We start from the raw sequence: 27,832 nt of genomic DNA, 5'->3' as shown, positions 1-27,832 counted from the left end.
TGGAACATTGAGCAGGCGAAGAACAGACATGTGGGCATGGGAATGTTCAATCGCAGGTGTAACACCTGCCCCTTTATCTCTTCCATGCTTAACATCTCAGGCCCAAAACACTCATTCCAGGTGAAGCAGCGTTTCACTTGGATCTCTTCCAATTTGGTCTACTGCATTCGCTGCTCCCAATGTGGTCTCCTCTATATCGGAGAGATCAAACGCAGACTGGGTGGTCGCATTCCTGAGCATCTTTAACCTTCCCATTGCTTGCCATTTTAACAAAAGATCCTGCTCCCATGCCCACATGCCTGTCCTTGGCCTGCTGCAATGTTCCAGTGAATCTCAACGCAAACTGGAGCAACAACATCTCATCTTCCAGTTAGGCACGCTACAGTCTTCCGGCCTGAACATCGAATTCAGCAACTTCAGATGAGCAGCTCTACCCCAGCTCGACCCATTTGTTTTCATTCCATTTCATTTTAACTGTCTTTTACCATTTCTTTCTTTCTTAATATATATTTAATTCCCCCCCCCCAATCTTATCCTCCTTTCCTTCACCTTTCTCCTCTTTGCTTCCCCCTTCCCCTCCCCTTTCCCCTCCCCCCACAACTACAGTTCACCCTCTGATGTTAGTTTCCCTGCTGTTTGACCTTTCACGTCTTTTGTTCGCTCTGCCATTCGTACTCTTTCCCCTTGGTTTCTGTGGCCATTAGCACCCGGTTTCCCTGGGTTTCTGTGGCTATGACTCATCTTTCACTCTCACTCCACAGTATAAATGTTTCCCACTTTCTCTGTTTGTTAGCTTTGACAAAGAGTCATCGGACTCGAAACGTTAGCTCTTTTCTCTCCCGACAGATGCTGCCAGACCTGCTGAGATTTTCCAGCATTTTCTCTTTCGTTTCAGATTCCAGCATCCGCAGTAATTTGCTTTTATTTGAGCAAGTCATTGAGTTGTACCAAACTGTTAATCAGTGTTTAGGTAAGAGAGATCATCACCATCCACTCAAGGGAAAATAGGGATGAGCAAGAATTTCTGGCCTTGCCAGCCGTGCCCATAGCCTACGTTGAACAAAATAAATGCTCTCTTTCTCTGATTCTAATCTCCCCTTTGTCGAAAGGCATTAAGGTGGACACATCCCCAGGTCCGGATGGGATCTATCCCTGGTTACTGAGGGAAGCGAGGGACGAAATAGCTGGGACCTTAACAGATATCTTTGCCGCATCCTTGAGCACGGGTGAGGTCCCGGAGGACTGGAGAATTGCTAATGTTGTCCCTTTGTTTAAGAAGGGTAGCAGGGATAATCCAGGGAATTATAGAGCTGTGAGCTTGACGTCAGTGGTAGGCAAACTGTTGGAGAAGATACTGAGGGATAGGATCTATTCACATTTGGAAGGAAATAGACTTATCAGTGATAGGCAGCATGGTTTTGTGCAGGGAAGGTCATGTTTTATAAACCTAATAGAATTCTTTGAGGAAGTGACAAAGTTAATTGATGAGGGAAGGGCTGTAGATGTCATATACATGGACTTCAGTAAGGCGTTTGATAAAGTTTCCCATGGTAGGTTGATGGAAAAAGTAAAGTCGTACGGGGTTCAGGGTGTACTAGTTAGATGGATAAAGAACTGGCTGGGCAACAGGAGACAGAGAGTAGTGGTGGAAAGGAGTGTCTCAAAATGGAGAAAGGTGACTAGTGGTGTTCCACGGGGATCCGTGCTCGGACACTGTTGTTTGTGATATACATAAATGATCTGGACGAAGGTATAAGTGGTCTGATTAGCAATTTTGCAGATGATACTAAGATTGGTGGAGTTGCAGATAGCGAAGAGGATTGTCAGAGAATACAGCAAAATATAGATAGATTGGAGAGTTGGGCAGAGAAATGGCAGATGGAGTTCAATCCAGGCAAATGCGAGGTGATGCATTTTGGAAGATCTAATTCAAGAGCGGACTATACGGTCAATGGAAGAGTCCTGGGGAAAATTGATGTATAGAGAGATCTGGGAGTTCAGGTCCATTGTACCCTGAAGGTGGCAACGCAGGTCGATAGAGTGGTCAAGAAAGCACACAGCATGCTTGCCTTCATCGGACGGGGTATTGAGTACAAGAGTCGGCAGGTCACGTTACAGTTGTATAGGACTTTGGTTAGGCCACATTTGGAATACTGCGTGCAGTTCTGGTCGTCACATTACCAGAAGGATGTGGATGCTTTAGAGAGGGTGCAGAGGAGGTTCACCAGGATGTTGCCTGGTAAGGAGGGTGCTAGCTATGAAGAAATTTTGAGTAGATTAGAATTGTTTTCGTTGGAAAGACGGAGGTTGAGGGGGGACCTGATTGAGGTCTACAAAATTATGAGAGGTATGGACAGGGTGAATAGCAACAAGCTTTTTCCAAGAGTGGGGGTGGCAATTAAAATGGGTCACGATTTCAAGGTGAGAGAGGGAAAGTTTAAGGGAGTTGTGCGTGGAAAGTTTTTCATGCAGAGGGTGGTGGGTGCCTGGAACGCCTTGCCAGCGGAGGTGGTAAAGGCGGGCACGATAGCATCATTTAAGATGCATCGAGACAGATATATGAACAGGCGGGGAACAGAGGGAAGTAGATCCTTGGAAAATAGAAGACAAGTTTAGATAAAGGATCTGGATCGGCGCAGGCTGGGAGGGCCGAAGGGCTTGTTCCTGTGCTGTAATTTTCTTTGTTCTTTGAACTGGGTTAAAGCCTGAAGTCATTCAGCCCTATTTTGTGCAATTCCCTACCTGACCCCAACTCTCTCTCTCTCTCCTCCTTTAGTGAAAAAACAGGACTTCCCGTTCATAAAGTAAAACATTCCAAGGAACATGGCGGACAGGTAATCAATTCAATGGATGCCGAGGAAAACAAAGGGGCAGCTATCAGGAGGATTGTTCCAAAACTTGGGTAAAGGGGTGAGTTTCAAGGAGGGTCATAAAGGAAGAGGGAGATGAAGATGCACTGAAGGGAACTCCAGAATGTGGGACTGAGTTCCACAGTGAAGGCAAGGTCGCCCATGGTGGAGGGGAAAGATAGGAATATCGGAGCAGGAGTAGACCACTCAGCCCATCGAGCCTGCTCCGCCATTCAATATGATCATGGGTTATTGGACACTTCAATGCCTTTTACGCACACTATCCCCTTAACCTAAGAAATCTATCAGTCTCTACCTTAAACATACTCAATGACTGAACTTCCACAGCCCTCTGAGATAGAGAATTCCAAAGATTCACAGCCCTCTGTGTAAAGAAAATTCTCCTTATCTCAGTCCTAAGTGGCTTCCCCCTTATCATAGAATTTTTACAGTGCAGAAGGAGGCCATTCGGCCCATCGAGCCTGCACCAGCCCTTACAAAGAGCACCCTACTCAAGCCCACGTCCTAACCATATCCCCGTAGCCCAGTAAACACCCCCCCTTAACCTTTTTGGACACTAAGGGCAATTTAGCATGTCCAATCCACCTAACCCGCACATCTTTGAACTGTGGGAGGAAACCGGAGCACCCGGAGGAAACCCACGCAGACACGGGGAGAACGTGCAGACTCCGCACAGACAGTGACCCAGCGGGGAATCAAACCTGGGACCCTGGAGCTGTGAAGCAGCTGTACTAACCACTGCCATACTGCCCCTTATTTTCAAATTGTGCCCCCTCCCACCGCCCCCCAGTTCTCAACTCCCCAACTAAGGGAAACATCTTACCTACACCTTCACTGAAGTATTTTATTGGTTTCAGTTAGATCGCCCCTCATTTTAGGAAACTAGAGAATATTTGCCAGAGAGCCAACATCCCTTGAAACAATAAAGGGGGGAAAAACTGGTCAAACTTGCTTTTTTAAAGCAAAACCTATATTGAGACATCAGTAACTGCTGAGTCGTATTACTGAATATCCACTATTCTGGCGAGAATTATTTTTTCCTCTGATCTCTAGCATCTCTTGGAATTTTCTGATCTTGCTGTGTGTCCGTGGCTTTAGTCATTTCAGCTCTGGATACCATATTATCTATGCAGCTCCGCATTTCCAAGTACAGGATCCAATCCTTACTCAATTCTCACCGGACTTCGCTTCAGAACACGACTGTGAAAATATACTAGACTTACCAGCAGCATGAACACGGAGCTAAATATTGATTCCACCGAGACCTGTAACTAGCCAGATGGAACAGCAGCTGCCTTTATAGAACTCAACAGCATTAAAGAAAATTGTCATAAACTCACCAATTTCAGCCTGAACCACACATATATCACAGTCTCTATTGACAGTAGATGATAACAAAATAGATCATTTGTCAAACTAAATGTTAAAAAAATCCTTGTGACTCAATTCTCCCTCAAATTTTGTTTTTTGTTTTGAATGATGCTGAAGTGTACTCAAGTCGACAGGCCAATCAATCAGCACCCTTTCCTCGTGTAGTATAAATTGTTGAGATCCTTTGAAATTTGGTATTCTTGCGTTTGTCCTGGTGAGTGCAAGATGAAAAGCTTCAGCAACATATCTCTCTTTTCCGCAATATTAAGGGCGGCACGGTAGCGCCGTGGTTAGCACTGTCGTTTCACAGCGCCAGGGTCCCAGGTTCGATTCCGGCTTGGGTCACTGCCTGTGCAGAGCCTGCACGTTCCCTGTGTCTGTGTGGGTTTTCTCCGAGCGCTCCGGTTTCCTCCTACGAGTCCCGAAAGATGTGCTGTTAGGTTCATTGGACATTCATAATTCTCCCCTCGTGTACCCGAACAGGCGACTAGGGGCTTTTCACAGTAACTTCATTGCAGCGTTAATGTAAATCTACTTGTAAATGTAAATAAATCTTTATTGTCACAAGTAGGCTCACATTAACACTGCAATGAAGTCACTGTGAAAAACCCCTAGTCGCCACAATCCTGCGCCTGTTCGGGTACAAGAAGGAAGAATTCAGAATTCTCAGCTGGTATGGGAATTGAACACGTGCTGCTGGCCTTGTTCGGCATCACATTGTGACAACAATAAAGATTACTATTATTCAAATTCTGTAATACCGAGTGTTTTTTTGCAGCCAGTTTTGTTGCACTGTGTGGTCCCTTAAAGATTGCTATGCAATTAAAGGGGAAGTCGGTTTTACGTGGCCTGTTTGTGTCTCTGTACAGTACGGGAGGTGGGAAACATGGTGATCAGGCCCATTCACAGGAGAAGATGTGCTTCTATCTGCCAATGTCAGGAAAATCTTCCATGGTTAAGACGGAGGCGGGAAAAGGGTTGATGTGAGAATCTCGTAAACTCGTGGCGGAATGTCAGTCAGGCTCATTAGTGTGCCAATTGACACTTTTTAGCCCGCAGACTATCGGAATTTAGTGGTAACTCAAGGTTTCAATGGGAGTCACACCAGCTTTCCCGTGACATCCAGCCAACCCAGTGGGGTTTTCCAGCAGTCTACCATAGATTGAAGTGGGATGGCGGGGGACAGGGGAGGGGGGAGTGGGGGGGGGGTGAATGTGAGTGTTAGACACGTGACAGGCACACAATTTGATTGGTCCTCCCCCATGGAAGCGACATGGGTTTCTCACCCATTCTTCATCAGGCGGGCGAGAACCTGTTCCCAAAATTCAATGTAACCCCGATGAATCACATTGCTGTGTGGCTGTACGCTCGCACAGCTTGGAGAGAGCTTGCTCACCATCACATTTTAAGGGTCAGCGTTGAGGCAGCCTTGTTCGTAAAGAAATTGAATGGCCATTAGACAAAGCAGAGCACGGATGAATGCATGAGTGGATCAAACAACAAAGAACTAATAAAAGTACAGCACCGGAACAGGCCCCTCAGCCCGCCAAGCCTGGGCAGACCATGCTACCCTTCTAACCTAAACCTTCTACAACCTCCGGGGAACATATTCCTCTATTCCCAACCTATTCATGTATTTGTCAACACGTCCATTAAACGTTGCTATCGTATCTGTTTCCACTACCTCCTCCGGCAGCGGGTTCCAAACACCCATTGCCCTCTGTGTAAAACAACTTCCCTCGCCAGTCCTCTAGGACCTCAACAGGAACCAGTGAGGATGCAAAGATTTCTGTCAAAGCCCCAGCAATTTCCTCTCTTGCCTCCCTCAGAATTCTGGGGTAGATCGCATCCCTGGGAATTATCTATCTTAATGTTTTTCAAGACATCCAACACCTCCTCCTTTTTGATCTCAATGTGACCCAGACTATCTACACACCCTTCCCCAGACTCATCATCCACCAAGTCCTTTTCTTTGGCGAATACTGATGCAAAGTACTCATTTAGTACCTCGCACATTTCCTCTGGCTCCACACATAGATTCCCTCCCCTGTCCTTGTGTGGGCAAACCCTTTCACTGGCTATCTCTTGCTCTTTATATACGTATAAAAAGCCTTGGGATTTTCCTTAATCCTGTTTGGCAATGACTTATTGTGACCCCTTTTAGCCGTCCTGACTCCTTGCTGAAGTTCTTTCCTACTTTCCTTATATTCCTCACAGGCTTCATCTGTTCCCAGCCTTCTTGCCCTTACGAGTGTTTCCTTTTTCTTTTTGACTAAGCTCACAATATCCCTCGCTATCCAAGGTTCCTGAAACTTGCCACATTTATCCTTTTTCTCACAGGAACATGCTGGTCCTGAATTCCTACCAACTGACATTCGAAAGTCTCCCACATGCCAGATGTTGATTTTTCCTCAAACATCTGCCCCAATCTAGATCTTTCAGTTCCTGCTAATATTGTTAGAATTCGCCTTCTCCCAATATAGCACCTTCACCCAAGGACCACTCTTATCCTTGTCCACCAGCACTTTAAAACTTACTGAATTGTGGTCACTGTTCGGGCACTCCCTGACTGAAACTTTAACCACCTGGCCGGGCTCGTTCCCCAATACCAGGTCCAGTATGGCCCCTTCCCTAGTTGGACTCTCTACATATTGTTTCAAGAAGCCCTCCTGGATTCTCCTTACAAACTCTGTCCCATCCAAGACCCGAGCAGGAAATATGTCCCAGTCAATATAGGGGAAGTTAAAATCACCCCCCACAACAACCCTGTTGCTTTTACACCTTTCCAAAATCTGCCTACATATCTGCTCCTCTATTTCCCGCTGGCTGTTGGGAGGCTTATAGTAAACCCCCAACATTGTCACTGCACCCTTCCTATTCCTGAGCTCTACTCCTATTGCCTCGCTTCATGAGCCCTCTGAGGTGTCCTCCCGCAGTACAGCTGCGATATTCTCCTTAACCAGTGGTGCAACTCCCCCACCCCTTTTACATCCCGCTCTATCCCACTTGAAACATCTAAATCCTGCCCATCCTGTCCCTCCCTCAACCAAGTCTCTGTAATAATAATAATAATAATAATCGCTTATTGTCACAAGTAGGTTTTAATGAAGTTACTGTGAAAAGCCCCTAGTGGCAACAACATCATAGTTACAAGTACCAATCCAAGCATCACTATGGTTAGCACTGTTGCTTCACAACTCCAGCGTCCCAGGTTCGATTCCCGGCTTGGGTCACTGTCTGTGCGGAGAGTGCAAGTTCTCCCTGTGTCTGCGTGGATTTCCTCCGGGTGCTCCGGTTTCCTCCCACAAGTCCTGAAAGACGTGCTGTTAGGTAATTTGGACATTCTGAATTCTCCCTCTGTGTAACCGAACAGGCGCCGGAATGTGGCGACGAGGGGCTTTTCACAGTAACTTCATTGCAGTGTTAATGTAAGCCTACTTGTGACATTGAAGACTATTATTATTAAGCTCTAAGTTCATCTGCCTTATCTGTTATTCTTCTCGCATTGAAACAAATGCACATCAGACCACCTGTCCCATTGCGTTCAACAACATCTCCCTGCCTGCCCAACCTCTGAGTTTTACTGGCCCTATTCTCCAGTTCCCCCTCAGTTATTTCACCATCTGACCTATTGCTCCGATTCCCACACCCCTGCCACACTAGCTTCAACTCTCCCGTGTGACACGAGCAAACCTCGTGGCCAGGATAATTATGCCCCTCCAGTTTAGATGCAACTCGCCCTTCTTAAACAGGTCCCAACAACAGATCCCAATGATCCAGATATCTGAAACCCTCCCACCTGCACCAGCTGTTTAGCCACGTGTTTAGCCGCACTATCTACCTATTTCTCGCCTCACTGGCACGTGGCACAGGGAGTAATCCTGAGATTACGATCCTAGAGGTTCTGTCGTTTAACTTTCTTCCTAACTTCCTGAAATCCTGCTGCAGGACCTTGTCACGCTTCCTGCCGGTGATACCAATATGTACCACAATCTCTGGCTGCTCACCCTCTCCCTTCAGAATGCTTTATGCTCGTTCAGAGACATCCTGGACTCTGGACCAGGGAGGCAATATACCATCCTGGAGTCATTGTCACGTCCATTGAAGCACCTATCTGTGCCCTGGCTATAAAATCCCCTATAAGTATTGGCCTTCTGCACTTTGTCCCTCCCTGCTTAACAACAGAGCCAGCCATGGTGCCACTGCTCTGGCTGCTGCTGCTGTTTTCTCCTGATAGGCCATTCTCCCCAATAGTATCCAAAATGGTATAATTGTTAGACTGTGGGACAGCCACAGGGGATTCCTGCACTAACTGCCTGCCCCTTTTAGCAGTCACCCATCTATCTTCCTGCAACTTGGGTGTAACCATGTCTCTAAAACTCCTATCTATGATGCTTTCCGCCACCTGCATGTCCCTAAGTGCACCCAACTGCTGCTCCAACCAATCCATGCGGTCTGTGAAGAGCTGCAATTGGGTGCACTTCCTGCAGATGTAGTTGTCAGGAATGCTGGAAGCTACACGGACCTCCCACATCTCACAAGTGAAGCAATTTACCCCTCTACTTTCCATTTCCAGAAACACTTAATAAATTAATTTCAGAATAAATACTTACTAAATTAAAATAAGTTAAAGTTAACTATATGTTTCCTAGCACTAGATTTCTACTCTAAATTTAAAATGTTAAACACAGTAATCTCCTGCCTCTGGTTTCGATACCCCTCTACCTATGATTAAGTATTTAATTAATTAGGTTTAATTTATTTAACAATGTTTTATTTTAAAATTGAGTGCAGATTCCCTACCAGCCAATCAGGTCAAAGCTTTTTTGGTTATTTTCACCTGGGGTCAGTTACTCTGTTTACACACCGGCTGGAACTCCGCCCTCTGACTCTGCTCCCAGTCAGCTGCACTCTTTGTAAATTCCCGGCTCCCACCAGGCTCTTTGAGGAAATGTAGGAAATGAAAGGAGCACCTTGCTCCCTCCTCACTGAACTCCCTCAGTCACCAAACTCCCCCTTTAGCACACTAATGCAGTACCGTTTTGTTTTGATCATGTACAATTGATCAAAACAAAAGATCAACATAACCACAGCTGCATAACCTTTCAATTGCCAGGCTGAAATACGTGACTCGCAGTCCAATTAAATGCCCTATAAATGAGTTAAACCTCAGGGTTTGGCCTGAACTCATGTTATTCTTTTGTTTCTACCCAGAGAGCGGTGATCAGCCATGACCACTGACAGAGGTGCTACTATTAGTTTTAGTGCTCCAGATTAGAGAGAACATTAGCACTTGATCACTTCTTGCTATCTTACACTTAAGAATATGATGTCAAATGAAAACAGAAGATAGTGGGTCAGGCAAATTGTACGCCAAGAGAAACAGAGTTGACGGCCGGGATTCTCCGAAATCCGGGCCAAGTGTTGACGCCGGTGTGTACACCGGAGTGGTGTATGCCGGCATCACCGGGCCTCCTGGCCCAGCGATTCAGCGGTCATCAGGGGGCCAGCATGGCGCCGGAGTGCTGCACGCTGCCCGACGCTGATATGCGGCCCTGCATGGCCAGCACAGGTCCTCGTATGTGTGCGACGGCTGTCTCCGTGCTGGTGCATGCACAACATGGCAGAGTCCTACAGTGGGCCCGCGCGGAAGGAGGTAGGTAGCCCCTGATCGCGGGCCTGGACACCGCGGAGGTCCCCCCGGAGTCAGATCCCCCGCCCCCCCCCCCACCAGGACGGCCACCGCAGCCTCACACCTAATTTGGTGGTACGAACCACGCCGGCGGGACTCGCCGGAACTCGGCGGGAATTCGGCCGGTCGAAGGCGGAGAATCGCCGCGGGGGCCTCTTTCACCGGCCCCGACCGGCGCCACGTCGCCCACGTGGGCGCGATTGGCACTGGAGCGGCCTGGCGGGAATGTCCCGCGTCACCGCCGATTCTCCGACCTGGTGCGGATTCAGAGAATCCCGGCCCACATGTCATGTCAATGTCCTTTCATCTGCTGAGTGTTTGCAGTATTTCCTATTCCACCTTTGGATTTCCAACATCCACAGTATTTTGCTTTGGTCGAAATGACAATAAGGCTGAGGGCGATGCCCCTTGTGGTTAAAGAAATTGCAAAAGAAATAATGGGGAACATAAAGTTATCAGGTAAAATGGCTTAGCAAGTAGCACAATGTGTATAACTTTAAATTAGTAAGACAGCAAAGAATCAAAATGTTTGCATCTGTTGAAAGTGATGTCTTAAATATAATGTCGAATGTAACACAATATAGTGATCAATGTTTTTTTATACTTTGTGGGACATGATCAAAGCTGGCAAGGCCAGCATGTGTTGCCCATCACTAATTGCCCTTGAATGACAATTTTGCTCTACCGTTTCAGAAGTCAACCACATTGCTGTGGATCTGGAGTCACATGTAGGCCAGACCAACAAAGGACGGCAGATTTCTTTCCCTTAAAGGCAGGGTTTTTATGACAATCGGTAATAGTTTCAGGGTCCCTATTACTGAAAGCAGTTTTCGATTCCAGATTTAGAACAAAATGTCACCGGCTGCCATGGCAGCATTTGAACCCCGTCCCCAGAGGAATAGCCTGGTCCTTTAGATTACTAGTCAGCAACATTACGGCTACGCCACCGCCTCTAATTTAACTCACTGTTAATGTGGGTAATTCCAGAGAGTGATGGATATTCTGTTTGGCTGCTGTATAAAGGCCAATAAAGCATCAAAGGAAGAAAATGTTTCCACTAGATGCAATGAGCTCCAAAACCAGGAGTCATAAATACAAGAGAGTCAATTAGGAATTCAGGACAAACGTATTTGTCCTGCGTGTAGAACTCTCAATCACAGAAATAATTGATGTGAATAACGGAAATGCAGTTAAGGGGAAAGCTCGATAAAAACAGAAGGGAGAAAGGAATAGAAGGACATGGTGATAGGGTTAGATGATGAGGAGCGTAAGGAGGACGGTGGCAGGTAAGAAACACCGATGCAAATCAGTTGGTCGAATGGCCTTTATCTGCGCTGTAAATTCTATAAAATTCTATATAAGTGTGTAAGTCATAAGGAGGGGACAAGTCAGGAGTGTGATGGAATACTCACCACTTGCCTGGATGAATGCAGCTCCATCAACACTCAGGAAGCTCAACATCATCCAGGGCAAAGCAGCTTGCTTGATTGCTCCACCTTCCACAAACATTCAAACCCTCCACCACCCACTAACAGTAGCAGCCGCTTAAATCATCTGCAAGATGCATTGCAGTAACTCACCAAGGTTCCTTCGACAGCACCTTCCAAACTCACGGCAACCACCATCTAGAAGGACAAGAGCAGCAGATACCTGGGAACCCTCACCACCTGGAGGTTCGCCTCCAAGTCACTCACCACATTGACTTGGAAATATGTCAGCGTCCTTCACTGTCGCTCGGACAACATCCTGGGACTCCCTCCCTAACCGCACAGTGGATGTATCTGGACCTCAAGGACTGCAACGGTTCAAGAAGGCAACTCACCACCTCCTTCTGAAGGGCAACTAGGGGTGGGCAATAAATGCTGGCCTAACCAGCGATGCTAACATCCTGTAAATTGAATTTTAAAAAATGCTGCTAGGGCTTTTGTGGCATTGTCTTCTCCTTCAAGGTTACCATAAATGTTGAACAAGAGGAAGATTTTGAAAAGTTCACACCATTCGCCTCAATGAGAAGCTCTTTACCTCATAATCAATATCCAAAACATCATATTCCCCCTTGGTTTGGAAGTGTTGTGTGTCTGCGTCCACAGTAAAGTTCACTTGCTTCTTATTTCTTTCAACTGCAACATAATGCCAGTGTTGATCATCTAGGAGACTGCCCAGTGTGACAGAAGAACGACCATTAATAGTTTGAAGTGTTGCATCACCTGGAATACAACAAGACAGAAAGCATAAGAAACAGGAGTAGTAGTCAGCCATTGTTCTCTTCTAGCCCGTTCCATTATTCAATGAGATCATGGCTGATCTTCCACTTCAACATCATTTTGCTGCACTATCCCCATATCCCTTGACGTTTTTAATATGCAGCAACCTGTCGACCTCATTCATCAACATACTCAAAGACTGAGCCACCACAGCCCACTGGGGCAGATACCTCAAAAGATTCATCACCCTCTGAGTGAAGAGATTGTTTCTTACTTCAGTTCTAAATGATCTTTCCCTCATTCTGAGATGGTGTCCCCTAATTTCTCCTCTTGAAATAACACCTTCATCCCAGGAATTAATCCCAGGATTTATTCACTCCTTCTATGACAAGTATTTCTTTCCTTAGGTAAGGAGACCAAAACAGAACATAGTACTCCAAGTTAGGCCTCATCAAGGCTTTATATAATTGCCTGAAGGCATCATTGCTCCTATACTCAAATCCTCTCGCAAACATACAATTCTTCGATACAATCAGCCCAAATATTAGTGCCCTCATCCAGCACCACAAGCAATTGAATTGATGCAAAGCCTTCCACTGATGGCACAGTTCTTATCATGGCCCAACACCACTTTTTGTCCATCTTCTCCTAACCCCTCTGTCCCCAGCTTCCTGTACTGAAGTTCTATGGATTGTTAAGGAACAATTTTATGGTTAGATAATTTACAGTTTTCTGGCTTCAAGATTGAGTTCAACAACTTTAGATCATAACCACTGCCCTCATTTTCTGTGTAATTATTTATGCCTCCTCTAGACTCATCTTTTGTTCCTAAATGTATTCTATAAATACTACATAGGCTTGCGTCATCATCCTATTTACCTTCTACCCTATCACAGACCTAAACCTTCAATTTTCCCCGCTTAACACAGGAGGCTTCTCAATCCCTAGCAATCCCTTTATAACAGGAATGAACAAGATTCCATACCCAAACTGATCTCCAATAAGAGTTTGCCTTTCTTCAGTTCCAGCGTGATGTAATCTCCTCGTTGTCCCTCTCCATGCAGGACCACTCCGTCGCTTTGCATTGTCTTGAACTTCAGGGAGATAGCATCCTTCACCGTGGTCACGCTCTTCTGGTTGAACCTGTAGAACATCGAGCTCTTCCCATCGAAATCCGCAACATCCGATTCTGTGAAAGTAAACCTGGGCTGTGATTGCTCAGAAATATTCCGTACAAATTTCAAGACTGTTATTGGAAAACTGGCATCTCACTGTCTTCTGATGTAAGGTTAAATAATAATAATAATAATACTGGAGCTATCTGAATTGTACACAAGAGCTACACATATGCTGGTGGATTAGGGACAAAAAATACGTCAGGAAGTAATTTACGACAGGAAGTAAAATACAACAGGAAGGCAGACAGCATTATCAGAGATCCCTCCAACCCAGGCTTTGCCCTCTTCCAGACCCTCCATCAGGCAGAAGGTAAAGGAGTCTGAAGACCCGCACATCCAGACATAGGAACAGCTTCTTCCCCACAGCTACAAGACTCCTCAACGACTCCCCCTCGGACTGATCTGTTCCCTGTAAGAACACTATTCACGACGCCCTATGCTGCTCTTGCTCATGTATTTGCTTTGTTTGGCCCCTTGTTCCGCACTGTAACCAATCATTGTTTGTCGATGTACCATTTGTCAATGTTCTCTGTTGATCTGCTTGGCAGAGAGGATACAAAGAGTAGGGATTAATGGGTCCTTTTCAAATTGGCAGCAGTAACCAGTGGGGTACTGCAGGGGTCGGTGCTGGGACACCAGCTATTCACAATATATATTATGATTTGGATTAGGGAACAAAATGTAACATCTCAGTGTGCAGATGATACCAAATTAGGTGTGAGGGTTAATTGTGATGAGGATGCAGGGATCCTATAGCAAGATCTGGACAGGTTGGGCGAATGGGCAAACCAATGGCAGATGCAGTATAATTTGGATAAGTGTGAGGTTATTCATTTTGGAAGCACAAACAGGAAGGAAGATTACTACCTGAATGGTTGTAAATTGGGAGAGGGGAGTGTGCAGCGGGACCTGGGTGTCCTTATGTACCATTCGCTGAAGGTAAGCATGCAGTTGCAGCAGACGGTAAAGAAGGCTAATGGTATGTTGGCCCTCATTGCAAGAGGTTTCGAGTATAGAAGCAGGGATGTGTTGCTGCAATTGTACAGGGTCTTGGTGAGGCCACACTTGGAGTATTGTGTGCAGTTTTGGTCTCCTTCTCTGAGGAAGGATGTTTTTGCTCTCAAAGGAGTGCAGCGAAGGTTTACAAGACTGATTACAGGCATGGCGGGACTGTCATATGAGGAGAGATTGACTAGGTTGGGATTGTTCTTGCTGGAGTTCAGAAGAATGAGGGGAGATCTCATAGGGACTTATAAAATTCTAACAGGACTAGACAGGGTAGATGCAGGGAAGATGTTACCAATGATGGGTGTGTCCAGAACCAGGAGTCACAGCCTGAGGATTCAGGGTAAACCATTTCGGAAGGAGATAAGGAGACATTTCTTCACACAAAGAGTGTGGAATTCATTACCACAGGAAGTAGTTGATGCTAAAACTTTGAATACATTCAAGAGGCGGCTGGATATAGCACTTGGGGAGAATAGGATCAAAGGCTATGGGGAGAAAGCAGGATTATGCTATTGAGTTGGATGATCAGCGATGATCGTGACGAATGGCGGAGCAGGCTCAAAGGGCCAAAAGGCCTCCTCCTGCTCCTATCTTCTATGTATCTATGTATTATTCTTTTGTCTACGATGTATGTATTCTGTACGTTCCCTCGGCCACAGAAAAATACTTTTCACTGTACTTTGGTACATGTGACTATAAATCAAATCAATCAAGCAATCAATCAATTGGAAATGCTTTGATGGATTTTAGCTCATTTTGCAGGGGGAGAAAACGCACAACGTTCTTTCACTGTTTTAAGAATCACAGTGGGGATAATGAGTGAAATAATGTGAGCAAAGATAACGAGAGTGAGGTTTCTGAGAGTGAGGATTACGAGATGAGGATAAAGGAGGGTGGGAATGAGAATGGGGATTATGAAAGTGAAGACTTTGAAAGTGGGGATTATCAGAGTCAGGAGAGTGAGGATGTTATAAATGTAGTAATGAAAATGCAGATAACAGGAGTCAGGATATGTGGACCGCTGACAAGAAATGCAGATAATAAGAGTGAGGATAACAGAGTTGCAATTACTGATAATAGGAATGCAAATAATCGGAATGTGGATAATCACAGAACAATGCAGTGCCGAAGAGGCCCTTCAGCCTCGACACATGAGAACACCTAATCCTATTTGCCAGCACTTGGCCCATAGCCCCGAATGTATGACATGTAAAGTGCTCATCCAGGTCCTTTTTAAAGGATGTGAGACAATCCGCTTCTACCACCCTCCCAGGCAGTGCACTCCAGACCGTCACCACCCTCTGGGTAAAAAGGTTTTTCCTCAAATCCCCCTTAAACCTCCTGCCCTTCACCATGAACTTGTGTCCCCTCGTAACTGACCCTTCAACTAAGGGGAGCAGCTGTTCCCTATCCACCCTGTCCATTCCCCTCATAATCTTGTAAACCTCGATCAGGTGGCCCTCAAGTCTTCTCTGCTCCAGCGAAAACAACCCAAGCCTATCCAACCTCTCTTTATAACTTAAGCATTCCACCCCAGGCAACATCCTGGAGAATCGCCTCTGCATCCCTTCCAGTGCAATCACATCTTTCCTATAATGTGGCGACCAGAATTGCACACAGTACTCCAGCTGTGGCCTCACCAAAGTTCTATGCAGTTCCAACATGACCTCCCTGCTTTTGTAATCTATCCCTCGATTGATAAATGCAAGTGTCCCATATGCTTTTTCACCACCCTATTAACCGGCCCTTTTGCCTTCAGTGAGCTATGGACAAACACTCCAAGGTCCCTTTGTTCCTCATACCTTCCCAGTGTCAGGCCATTCATTGAATACTTCCTTGTCACATTACTTGTTCCAAAGTGTATCACCTCTCACTTTTCAGGGTTGAATTCCATCTTCCTCATTTCTGCCCATTTGACCATCCCGTCTATATCTTCCTATAACCCAAGACACTCAACCTCACTGTTAACCACTCGGCCAATCATTGTGTTATAGATTCATAGAATTGACAGTGCAGAAGGAGGCCATTCAGCCCATCGAGTCTGCACCAGCCCTTGGAAAGAAATGAAATGAAATGAAAATCGCTTATTGTCACAAGTAGGCTTCAAATGAAGTTACCGTGAAAAGCCCCTAGTCGCCACATTCCGGCGCCTGTTCGGGGAGGCTGGAACGGGAATCGAACCGTGCTGCTGGCCTGCCTTGGTCTGCTTTCAAAGCCAGCGATTTAGCCCTGTGCTAAACCAGCCCCTTGCTTGATACCACACCTCCACCCTATCCCCGTAACCCAGTAACCCCACCTAGCCTTTTGGATACTAAGGGGCAATTCAGAGTGGCCAATCCACCTAAAATGCACATCTTTGGACTGTGGGAGGAAACCGGAGCAGCTGGAGGAAATCCACGCAGACACGGGGAAAATGTGCAAACTCCTGACGGACAGTCAATCGTGGTCAGATTTGAACCAGGAACCCTGAAGCTGTGAGGTAGCAGTAGTGCTAACCACTGTGCCACCATGCCACCCAAATGTACTAATCCTACCCCCACAATCATCTATGTCATTTATATAAATGACAAACAATAGGAGGCCCAGCACAGATCCTTGTGGTACGCCACTAGACACTAGCTTCCAGTCACTAAAGCAGCTGTCTGTCATCACCCTCTGTCTCCTACAGCTCAGCCAATTTTGAATCCAGATACCCTGTAACCATCTGCATGTGCCTTCTTTATAAGTTTCCCATGTGGGACCTTGTCAAAGGCTTTGCTGAAATTCATGTAAATGACATCAACTGCACTACCGTCATCTACACACCTGGCCACATGTTCAAACAATTCAATCAAATTTGTTAGGCATGGCCTCCCTCTGGCAAAGTCATGCTGATTATTCCTGATCCAACTTTGGCTCTCCAAGTGGAGATTGATTCCCTCCTTCAGAATTTTCATCAATAGTTTTCCTGTTACTGAACGTGAGACTCCTGGGGCGAAATTCTCCCCCAACGGCGCGATGTCCGCCGACTGGCGCCCAAATCGGCGCCAATCAGACGGGCATCGCGCCGCCCCAAAGGTGCGGAATGCTCCGCATCTTTGGGGGCCGAGCCCCAACATTGAGGGGCAAGGCCGACGCCGGAGGGATTTCCGCCCCGCCAGCTGGCGGAAATGGCGTTTGTTGCCCCGCCAGCTGGCGCGGAAATGCGGCGCATGCGCTGGAGCGTCAGCGGCCGCCGACAGTTTCCCGGCGCATGCGCGGGAGCGTCAGCGGCCGCCGACAGTTTCCCGCGCATGCGCAGTGGGGAGAGTCTCTTCCGCCTCCGCCATGGTGGAGGCCGTGGCGGAGGAGGAAGGGAAAGAGTGCCCCCACGGCACAGGCCCGCCTGCGGATCGGTCGGCCCCGATCGCGGGCCAGGCCACCGTGGGGGCACCCCCCGGGGTCAGATCACCCCGCGCCCCCCCCAGGACCCCGGATCCCGCCCACGCCGCCTGGTCCCGCCGGTAAATACCAGGTTTAATTTACGCCGGCGGGACAGGCAATTTCTGGGCGGGACTTCGGCCCATCCGGCCAGAGAATTGAGCGGGGGGTCCCGCCAACCGGCGCGGCCTGATTCCCGCCCCCGCCCAATCTCTGGTACCAGAGACTTCGGCGGGGGCGGGATCCACGGCGGCCACCGGCCATTCTCCGACCCAGCGGGGGGTCGGAGAATGACGCCCCTGGTCTGTACTTCCCTGGGAGTGCAGACAATAGAAGGGTAACACCGGGAGTGTGTGAATAATGCGAATGCTGTTCATGGAATTGTGGGTATTGGGAGTGTAGATATAGGAGTGTGAATAATGGGAGTATAAATAACTGAGGTCTAGGTATGTGCTTTGTATTTTGTAAGAAACGAGTAAACTGGCAGAATTTTATGAAGCCTTGATTTTGAAGATTTTCTTTCCTCCGGTGCATTTTTAATTTCCCATCACTTTAACATCTGGTGTTGTGTTATTTGGCAGTCTTTGCTTCCCCACAGATGCTTTCCATAGGGATTGTGCTCTCACTGTAAAGCTGCTATTGCTATTACTGCTTGGAATTTTAAGGCGGTAGCTCAAAGCCTTTAAAACTCAGCAGAACCTCGATTATCTGCTAACGTAGAGAGAAAATCCCCTGCTTGAAGGGTAATAAAAATTGATGAATAATTGGACAGTTCCCCAATACTTTGCCTGAAATAGAAGAATAAATTCTGTGAGAAACGAAGGACCTCTCACACAAGGCAAAGCTTTTGCAAAATCACCTCTTTGGTCTCTTCGAATTGCCTTCAGATAAGGTGTCGCCTGCGTGCTCTTTCACCTCTGCCTCAGGATGTTGTGGTTTCAAAGAAATCCTGCTCTAGAAATTTGAGCACACAATCGAGGCTGACACTCCAGAGGACCACCGAGGGAATGCTGCACTATCAAAGGTGCCATCCTTCAGACAAGCATTAAACCAAGCTCCGATCTCCCGCTTATAATGTGGATGCAAACCAAAAAAGGGCCCCTGTGTTCAGGACAATATTTAACCTTCATTCAACAACACTGAACCTGCAGACCTGGCCCTTTTTGTGAGACTTTGAGAGAAAGAATTGGCTGCCAAACTTCCTAGATTACAACTTCAAAAAGTACTTTGTTGGCTGAAAAGTCGTTTGGTAAATCCTGAGGTTGTTAAAGGTGCTAGATAAATGCAAACTCTTCTTTTCTCCTCAGATTCCTAGCATGCAAATGCAAGACTTACATTTTTATATTTTAAACATAAAGTGGATGACCAGGAGGGAAAGATTCACAGTTTGTTTGTCTCCTGGATTGAAAGTTGAAGGCGTAAGTGATTGAAAATAGTAAAATCCAGGCAGCAACTAATGAACATTCCCTCATGAACATCTGACCAACCAGAAGAAAAAGATCGGGGCTAAAGTCAGTCAGGCCAGATTTCACACACATACCATTGGAAAATCCTCACATGTGCCTAAACTAGGAGGCCCAAAGCTCACAGCAACGTAGGCCTTAAGCCTCCAAGTAACTACTAAATTACCAGTCACACCTCCTGAGGCAGCATGCCTGTTTGGGTCGCAGAAGCCTTCAACTGGAGGAGGGAAGGGTAGACGATCACTGATGTGAAGCGAGGAGGAGCTCCACTTTAAAGTATAATTTTTGACCTCCATAATTTTTGCTAGCCACGGTGAACTCCTGGAAAGCTGAAGAAATCTGGTGCCTGCTCCCCTAATGAGTTTGTCGGAGGGGTCGATCGACAGGTGTTAGCCCCCCGGAGCTCCCAAGTTCACGTGGTGTTGAATATAACAGCTGCAAATATCTCCTCTAACTTCTGATTGCTGTGCACAGAGGGCTCGTTGCACTGTGCACTCCCTTTAAGATTAGATGTGCGGCTGTGCCTGTATGCATCTTTAAGGGAATGTCGCTTGTGCATACTCTGCATCACTGCGCACACACACACAGCTTAGAGAGAAAACTGTTAGTCATCCAAAATACCGATTGCCGAACCATTGCTAAGTTCATCGCTGTTGGGCATTTCATGCCCCTACCATGGGCATAACGATATTGAATATACCACCCCCAACCATCCAATCTATCTTTAAATGCTGAAGTGTATATAGGTTTGCTGACCTGAACTAGTCTTTGATGATCTCAAGTTTACAGAGTGTGGAAGATGGGAGGCTGGTCAAGTTGACGAATGTGATATAAAATAGTTACTTTAGAGATATTAGTTAATGTAATGTAGAGGTAGGCCAGTCTAATTCTGGTGAGTTCACAGACAAAGGATTTCAGACCGCATGGCAAAGCAAAGGAAGAGGTGTGTCCACCAAAGGAGGAGAAAAGGATGCTGGGTAATAGGGGCCAGAGGAAGAGATTGGAAGTGAGCCAATCAGAATGTCTGACTAGGTCAGGAGGGGTATAGGATGACCTATGGGAATCGTGTATGTGAAACTTGATGCCATTTGAATGTATCAGTAGAGACTCCTTTGTTCTACAGACTCACTTGATTCCAGAAGTGTACGAAGCAGGATGTGCTTTGTGCTACTGTGAACTGAGTAAAGATTGCAAGCTAAATAAAATAACTAATGCTGTACCTGCAAATCCATCTCGACTTATATTGAGGCCAGACTGACGGGTAAAGAAATTTGGGATTTGACAATTGGTGCCGAAAACCCGGGATTTCTCAAGACGGTTCTGACCAACTGCGAAATCAGAATTAGACTGATTATGAACAGGAGGATGGGGAAAAAGGGCCCACAATGTACAGCTGGAAAATGACCGCGCATTGATTTTTCCCCCCTTCTTATCGTCTGATTAGTCTGGTCACTCGCGGTTGGTACGGAAAGATCGTCTCGACGAAATCAAAGGTCAGTCTGGGGATTAGCAAATTAAACTGATGGGATATCATAATTGATAGTTCAGTTTTGGGTTAATTGTGTTGTTGACGACTGATGTGATTTCAGCAGATGAGGGGTCAGTTAAATAAGTGTTTTTAAATCTGAAGATGGTTCAACTCCATGTGTGAGTTCTGATTCGGCTTGGGTTAGGTTATGGGTTGATGGGACATCTAAAATTGAAGATGGTTCAACTCCATGTGTGAGTTCTGATTCGGCTTGGGTTAGGTTATGGGTTGATGGGACATCTAAAATTGAAGATGGTTCAACTCCATGTGTGAGTTCTGATTCGGCTTGGGTTAGGTTATGGGTTGATGGGACATCTAAAATTGAAGATGGTTCAACTCCATGTGTGAGTGTTTTAAATCTATAGTTGATTAAGCTAAAATTGTACCCTTGGACTGTGGTGGCGAAAGGCGCAGTTCTGAGGACTAGTTGAGATTGTGGGGAATTGCTTGGATAAATTTCAAGACAAGAACATCCATACAGCTAGATGCTGCATATTGGTTGAAGCAGAAGTCTCTCAAAGGGTTAACAGCAGCAGCCAAAGTTAAAGACGACAGACAGTGCTTCTCACTCAGACCTTGAGATAACAGCAGCAGCCTGTAGTGTAATCGGATACCTTTCCTTTGAGTCAGTGAACTCCAGCAAAGTTATGTTTTGAATTAATTAAAGGAAACCAGTAGGTTTCTCCACCTCTTTGATAAAAGTTATTATTTTCGAAAGCAACTGATTGAAATTGCTAGAATCTTAAGTTTTACTTACTTGAAATAATGTTTATCTCATTTTATTTGTAAATTAATAGAAACTTGAAGAAGATCACTGACACCATTTTAAAAAGTGTAAATCTGGAGATGACAGTTGACTTTGCCAACATTTTTGAGAATGTAAGAAAAACTGGTTAAAAGAAAAATTGTTAAGATAAAGAATTAATTAAGTTGTAAATGTTATACAAGTTTGTGTTAAGCAAATCATAAATTTAGTTCTGAGTTGAGATCAGAGCTAAGCTTGCAAGTTGCAGTAATTCAATTTGAATTTTCAAACATTTTAAGTTTTAAAAGAACACTGTTAGAACCTTTTCAATCGTTTTGCCAAGGAAAAAAAAAATTGCCATTGGTTATAAATAAGCAAATATTAAAAAATATATATATATATTTTTTTAAAAAGAGCCAAAGTATGAAAGCTAAAGAGTTTATGGAGACAATATTGTCAAGAGGAAAGAGATAAGATCATGTTATCAAGTTGGCAGGACAATGCCCTTAAAATGGGAATTCCAATTAGTGAACAGGGTAACAAAAAAACATTACAGGTCTTGAAAAAGGAATGTGCATCAAAAAAAAACGCGCAAGTAGAGACAGGAAAGGCTCGGGTCAAACAAAAGATGAGCTACGTAGTACAATGGCTGGCCTTGAATTGACAGAAAATGATCAATTCAATAATTTAAAATTGTCAGTAAAAGTTCCGACTGCACCTGTAGCATTGTCTGCACTAATACCAGAACCACCAGAGTATAATAATTTATATCCAGTCACTGCTCCCCAGATTCCAATCATGCCAGTAACTCCAGCCCTTTTGGTTGATAGTGTGGGTCCCGATTTACCATCTTCATGATCAGTAGAGAAAGAGGAGCTCTGTTCCGCAAGCCCAATTAGCTCTAGGACCCGAACTCGGACAGCGAGAGAAGGGCTTGATCCTAACCAGAAACAATTAAGCATACCACCTAAATCCCTCCAGACCAAGGGGAAACCGCAAATTTCGAGAACAAAGGGAGCTGCAACAGATGATTTTGAAGAGAAAGAACTCCCTCTAGTGACAGGGAAGGACGTCGAAGTCTTGGAAGAACCAGAGGAAATAGCTAGAATGCCCCCTGGTGAGATTCAAAGACAGTTGCCGATAAAAGACAGGCAGCAGAAGGAGATTATCCAACCCAAAGGAGGGGGTACCCACCAAGGGGAGGACAGACGAGATACACTGACTTCTCCCAGGCAAACCCTTTCCCAACACAGGATTGACGAGCTAATTTAGGCATAAGGACTCTCCAATCGGACAGGGAACCTATTATCTCTCTGCAGATAGGAGATCAACATCACTCATTTGTAATCGACACTGGAGCAGCCATGTCTTCGGTACAATCAGAACTTCGACTACCATTATCCGACCACACGCAGCAATTGTCGGGGTTCCAAGGACAGGTGTGTGAGTATCCTATTTCTGAACCTGTGACAGTCACTTACGAGAATAAGTCTGCAGATCATCAGTTTGTAGTGACTACTGGATTGGACTGTAACTTGTTGGCCCGAGATTTACTGTGTATCTTCCAGCTACAGCTAGAGTACAGAGACGAAGGGGTAACGGTCCAATCATGGAGGATGAGACAACAGTGCTATATTTCTATCACCCCCAGTGGTGGATGTTAGACATTGAACATTCACTGCATCACATTACCCTGGCCTATGACAGAACCGGACAAAACAGGGAGTTGGAGTACAAATACCGGCCATTAATTGGGACCGAATGGCCAATCAAGGTTACAGCCACAGTCACGGGAAAAGAACATACAGCCGATTTTGTTACAATACCACCACATTTATGGCCACAGTCAGCTTCGGTAAGCCCTCATATTACACGTCAGGTCCACGACCAGTACCATGGGGTCTGGGGCAAATGGTAAGGAGGGCAGTGGATCATTCGGATCCAACAGAGTACGCACTTCAAGTCATGCCGGACGGCACTGCCGTAACATATTTTGAGGTCCCTGAAACAATTAACACTCGACTGCAGCATCACTGAGGACATGATGTTTTGGAATATGTCAATCCACAGGTCTGGGCGAAATACCCATCACAAGTGGGAAAGACAAATGTTACACCTATTAAGGTAACGATTAAGGATCATGTAAAGCTACCTTCCATTCGGCAATACCCCGTGAAATCCCAAGCTGCTCCGTCTATAGACAAATTAATTCAAGAGCTGTTGCAACAGGGTATTTTGGTCCCTTGCCAATCAGAATGTAACACCCCCATACTTGCTGTGCCTAAACCAGCCAAACCAGACCAGTACCGATTAGTACAGGATTTACGTTCAATCAATGCCATCGCATAGCCGTTACATGCTCTCACCCTCCAACAGGATATTACGGTGTATGCTTCCACTCGGTCATCGCACTACTGAGGCAACTGCAGACTCAGCATCTTACCGCAGCTCGTCAGAATAGGTATGAGATATACCTTTTGAACAATCCACGTCTGACGTTTAAACACTGTACCACTATCAATCCAGCCTGTTTTCTCAGTGGTCCCCCTGTCCGTGAAGACGCACCTGGCCACGACTGTTTAGCCTTGATTCAGGAAACTACCACAATAAGGGACGATTTGAGTGATATTTCGTCAGAACAACCTGACATGATTATGTGTGGTCAAATATCCCACCGGGGTTTAGCTAATGACCTACTGCAGGCCCTTCTTATGCCCACGCAGATTTCCGTTATTAAATGCGCTGCCCACACAAATGGTAAGACCCTAGTCGACATTGGTAATGAACAAGCAGATTGTGCAGCGCGGACAGCCGCGCAAATTCAGCAAGTGATGGTGCCTAAAATGTTAAGTCAGACTAAACGATCTACTATAAATATGTCTGCTTCTGACAAGTCAATGCCAACCATCCAAGACGTGATTAGGTTACAGGAGGACGCTCCTGAGAGTGATAAACAAATGTGGAAACGGTTAGGTTGTACATATGATTCTGTTTCCTCTTTATGGACCACGTCAGCACATCAGACTTGTATGTCTGATGTACTGGCTTTATGGGTCACTGAATGTGTACACTTTGCAACTCATTGTGGGGCTCGGGGGACTAGTGATTTGTTGCTGGACACTTGGTGGCACCCTAAAATGCAGGGGTTGGCTCAGAAGATCAGCACTCGGTGTTTGATTTGTCAGCAATATAACACCGGAAAAGGTATCCCTTGTGGGATGGGGCAAACCCCGTTGCCCAGTGGTCCCTTTGAGACGCTCCAAATGGATTACATTGAGTTGGAAAGGTGTCAATGTTATAAATATGTTTTGGTCATTGTGGATGTGTTCAGCAGATGGGTTGAGGCGTTTCCGACTATCGATAATAAAGCTGCTACTGTGGTTAAAGTTTTGATGCGGGAAATCATTCCCCGGTACGGTATACCAGCTCAGTTAAGTTCTGATAATGGGCCTCATTTTACTGGACAAATTAACAAGGAGTTTTGCTCCCAGTTGGGCATACGCCAGCAGTTACACTGTGCTTACAGACCGCAGGCGGCCGGGTTGGTTGAGAGACACAATCAGACCCTCAAAACTAAATTGGCTAAATTAAGAGCACACACGGGACTGACATGGCTTAAGTCGCTCCCCGTTGCCCTCTTCCAGCTGCGGGTTACACCTGCGGGACCGGCCCGGCTCTCTCCTACCGAGATTCTTTATGGCAGGCCTCTTAGAACTCCCTGGAGCCTGCAGGTTCCCAGACTGGTTCAGTTTCACCATATGACTGAAGAGATGACCACCTATGTTCTAGCCCTCACGCAGGTGCTCAAGGAGCTCCATGGCCAGGTCCGCGCGGCTCACCAGCCATCGCCCCCAGTACCTAGCTCACTTTCAGTCCAGCCCGGCAGTTATGTCATGGTCAAAAATTGGACTAGGAAGGGGTCGGAGCCGCGATGGGACGGGCCCTTCCAAGTTCTCCTTACCACCCCCACAGCAGTTAAAGTGGAGGGGCGAAGTGCTTGGGTCCACCTTCATCACTGTAAATTGGGTCCATCTCCACTACTGTAAAAGGTCGGTTACTAACCTGCCTCCCTTCTCCAGTGCTATTTTACAGGTGTGGAGCATGATGGGGTGGCTACGCACCGTCTGTGTGATATTTGGCCTCACTTCGCTTGGAGTGTTATTGGCGACGGACATGGAAAAGGGGAATATTATCTACATTTGTAACCCCAACCAATCTACAAGGATACATCACCTATGCAAAGGTGATGTTCTTCGCTGCCCCCATATACGAGGACATGGTATCGACTCATGGAAGGTCGTCAAAGTTAAGGAGAATGCAGGACTCATGAAGCAATTGCACCGGTCCCGGCGATGGGAAGGGAACATTATATAGACATTGCCTTGTTTTTGGAATACATGTAAATTTGATTTTGGATATGTTAAGATTGGTGCAATAAAGGTAACATCAGGCCGTCAGGAGAGCGTAGGAAGAGGCTGTGAGAGAGAGAGAGGGACTAGAGAGAGGACGGGGCGTGTGAGAAGGGAAGTACAGCTAGAACGTAGGTTACCGGGAGATACACTTAAGTTAGTTAAAGGCCAAACTGAGGAAAACCTGGGTAGTATGAATCTCTTCTACCAGATTTACCACCGCTTGTATGGCCACGGACAGGTTGTCTGCTACCCGAACCCCGCAGCGGTGTCTAGGTTATTTTCTGTTTCACCGCTTTGGGGCACTCCCCAAACGGTGGTTCATTGTCAGCGTTCCGAGCCACTGCCCGAGCAAGTCACTCTTCCTTACGATCCGGGCTCAGCACCACCGGCTATTTGCCTTCCCCTTCCTCGGGATAATTCCCATTCACAGTATGATAGGCTGCAACGGTGGAGGGCGTATATACCTAGCCACTTCACTCCCAATAGGGATTCCCGGTCGTACGAGAATTGTTTCAGCAGTGAAGGATACGGCTGTTTGCTCGTAGAGGTGGAAACGAATATAACATGTCTGTTCCCCACCTGTATGGACAGGAGGTGCCATATCACCCAGGCGTCTGGCCAATGCGTTTGTTACAACACCACTTGCGTTCCATTGAACGCCGGCCTCCAGCTCCTTTGTGGCTGGGCGAATGTCTCTCATATCACTGTTGGGACTAGGGCTGTCCACATTGCTAGGCGGCCCGAATGGGCGTTTAGAAGCTGGATAAACTGGGCTACTGGGGGATCCTTACGCAACCGATATACTGATTGTGATGCTAGCCTGCACACGGAGCAAGGATACTACTTTTTATTTAATGGCACAGCGACCAATGTTTTGTCACCCCCATTTCCCCGCCAAATTGCTGTTGGGACTCTAGTCCCTACCACAGTCCCCTGCCCTTCGGCGTGGAAGCTGCATAATCAGTTAGCACGCCGGGCAGTCTCGGCTGAATTTTGCGAGAACTGGAAAAAACCTCAGGTTCTCGCACTCAACCGGGGTCACTCAGCCGGACGGGGGATTCTGAGCGTCTTGACACTGGGAGGTGTGGGGGGTTCCTTGGCTGTCAGCAATAGGAATTATTTTATTTGTGGCCTTACCATCTTGGGAAATGAAACCTTGGGAGCCCTCGGGGCAATAACCAAGGAATTGTCTCAGCTACGGTTGTTTGCAATGCAGAACCGGTATGCTCTTGACTATCTTCTGGCCCGTGAGGGTGGGGTATGCGCCATAGTGCAGGGCAAGTGTATCATGGGAGTTCAGGACTTGACCGCTACCATCACTAAATTTATGGATCACATACGGGATCACCTGGACAGAATGCAGGATCCTGGCTCTTGGGGTAACTGGGGATTTGGAGGTTGGAAGGACTGGTTGATAAATATGGCCATGTATTTAGTGGTGGCTATCGGCTGCATCTTTGTGGGCCTAGCCATCCTTAAATGTGTGATGGGTAGAATGCGGGGTGCACTGGAACAGATCAATGCCCCTAAAATCTTAGCTGTTAAAATCCATGAGGGTGCAGCAGATGAAGGGGGGCTAAGCCAGGAATTGGAAATGCAGCGACGGATCTTTTTAGATGAGGAACCGTAGCTATGGATTGGATAGTTCGGTTATCATGGAATGATAACAGGAGGGAATGACAATTGTGATATAAAATAGTTACTTTAGAGATATTAGTTAATGTAATGTAGAGGTAGGCCAGTCTAATTCTGGTGAGTTCACAGACAAAGGATTTCAGACCGCATGGCAAAGCAAGGAAGAGGTGTGTCCACCAAAGGAGGAGAAAAGGATGCTGGGTAATAGGGGCCAGAGGAAGGGATTGGAAGTGAGCCAATCAGAATGTCTGACTAGGTCAGGAGGGGTATAGGATGACCTATGGGAATCGGGTATGTGATACTTGATGCCATTTGAATGTATCAGTA

The 27,832-nt window shown here is 46.3% G+C and overlaps 1 protein-coding gene across 2 annotated transcripts in view; it reads right to left on the bottom strand.

The window, feature by feature from the left end:
• Positions 1–27,832, bottom strand: part of LOC140387024 (contactin-associated protein-like 5) — a 1,394,308-nt gene that overhangs the window by 714,233 nt on the left and 652,243 nt on the right. For both annotated transcript variants that reach the window (XM_072470006.1, XM_072470014.1), the window contains exons 5-6: positions 13,123–13,326; positions 11,956–12,140 (exon numbers count right to left, since the gene is read on the bottom strand). In XM_072470006.1, the coding sequence (XP_072326107.1) occupies positions 11,956–12,140; positions 13,123–13,326 (389 nt within the window). The remainder of the gene's footprint in view (positions 1–11,955; positions 12,141–13,122; positions 13,327–27,832) is intronic.

This window comes from Scyliorhinus torazame, chromosome 2 (genome assembly GCF_047496885.1).
Source record: "Scyliorhinus torazame isolate Kashiwa2021f chromosome 2, sScyTor2.1, whole genome shotgun sequence".
Lineage (NCBI taxonomy): Eukaryota > Metazoa > Chordata > Chondrichthyes > Carcharhiniformes > Scyliorhinidae > Scyliorhinus > Scyliorhinus torazame.
The sequence above is the reverse complement of the archived record's forward strand: the minus strand, read 5'-3'. Positions and strand labels throughout refer to the sequence as shown.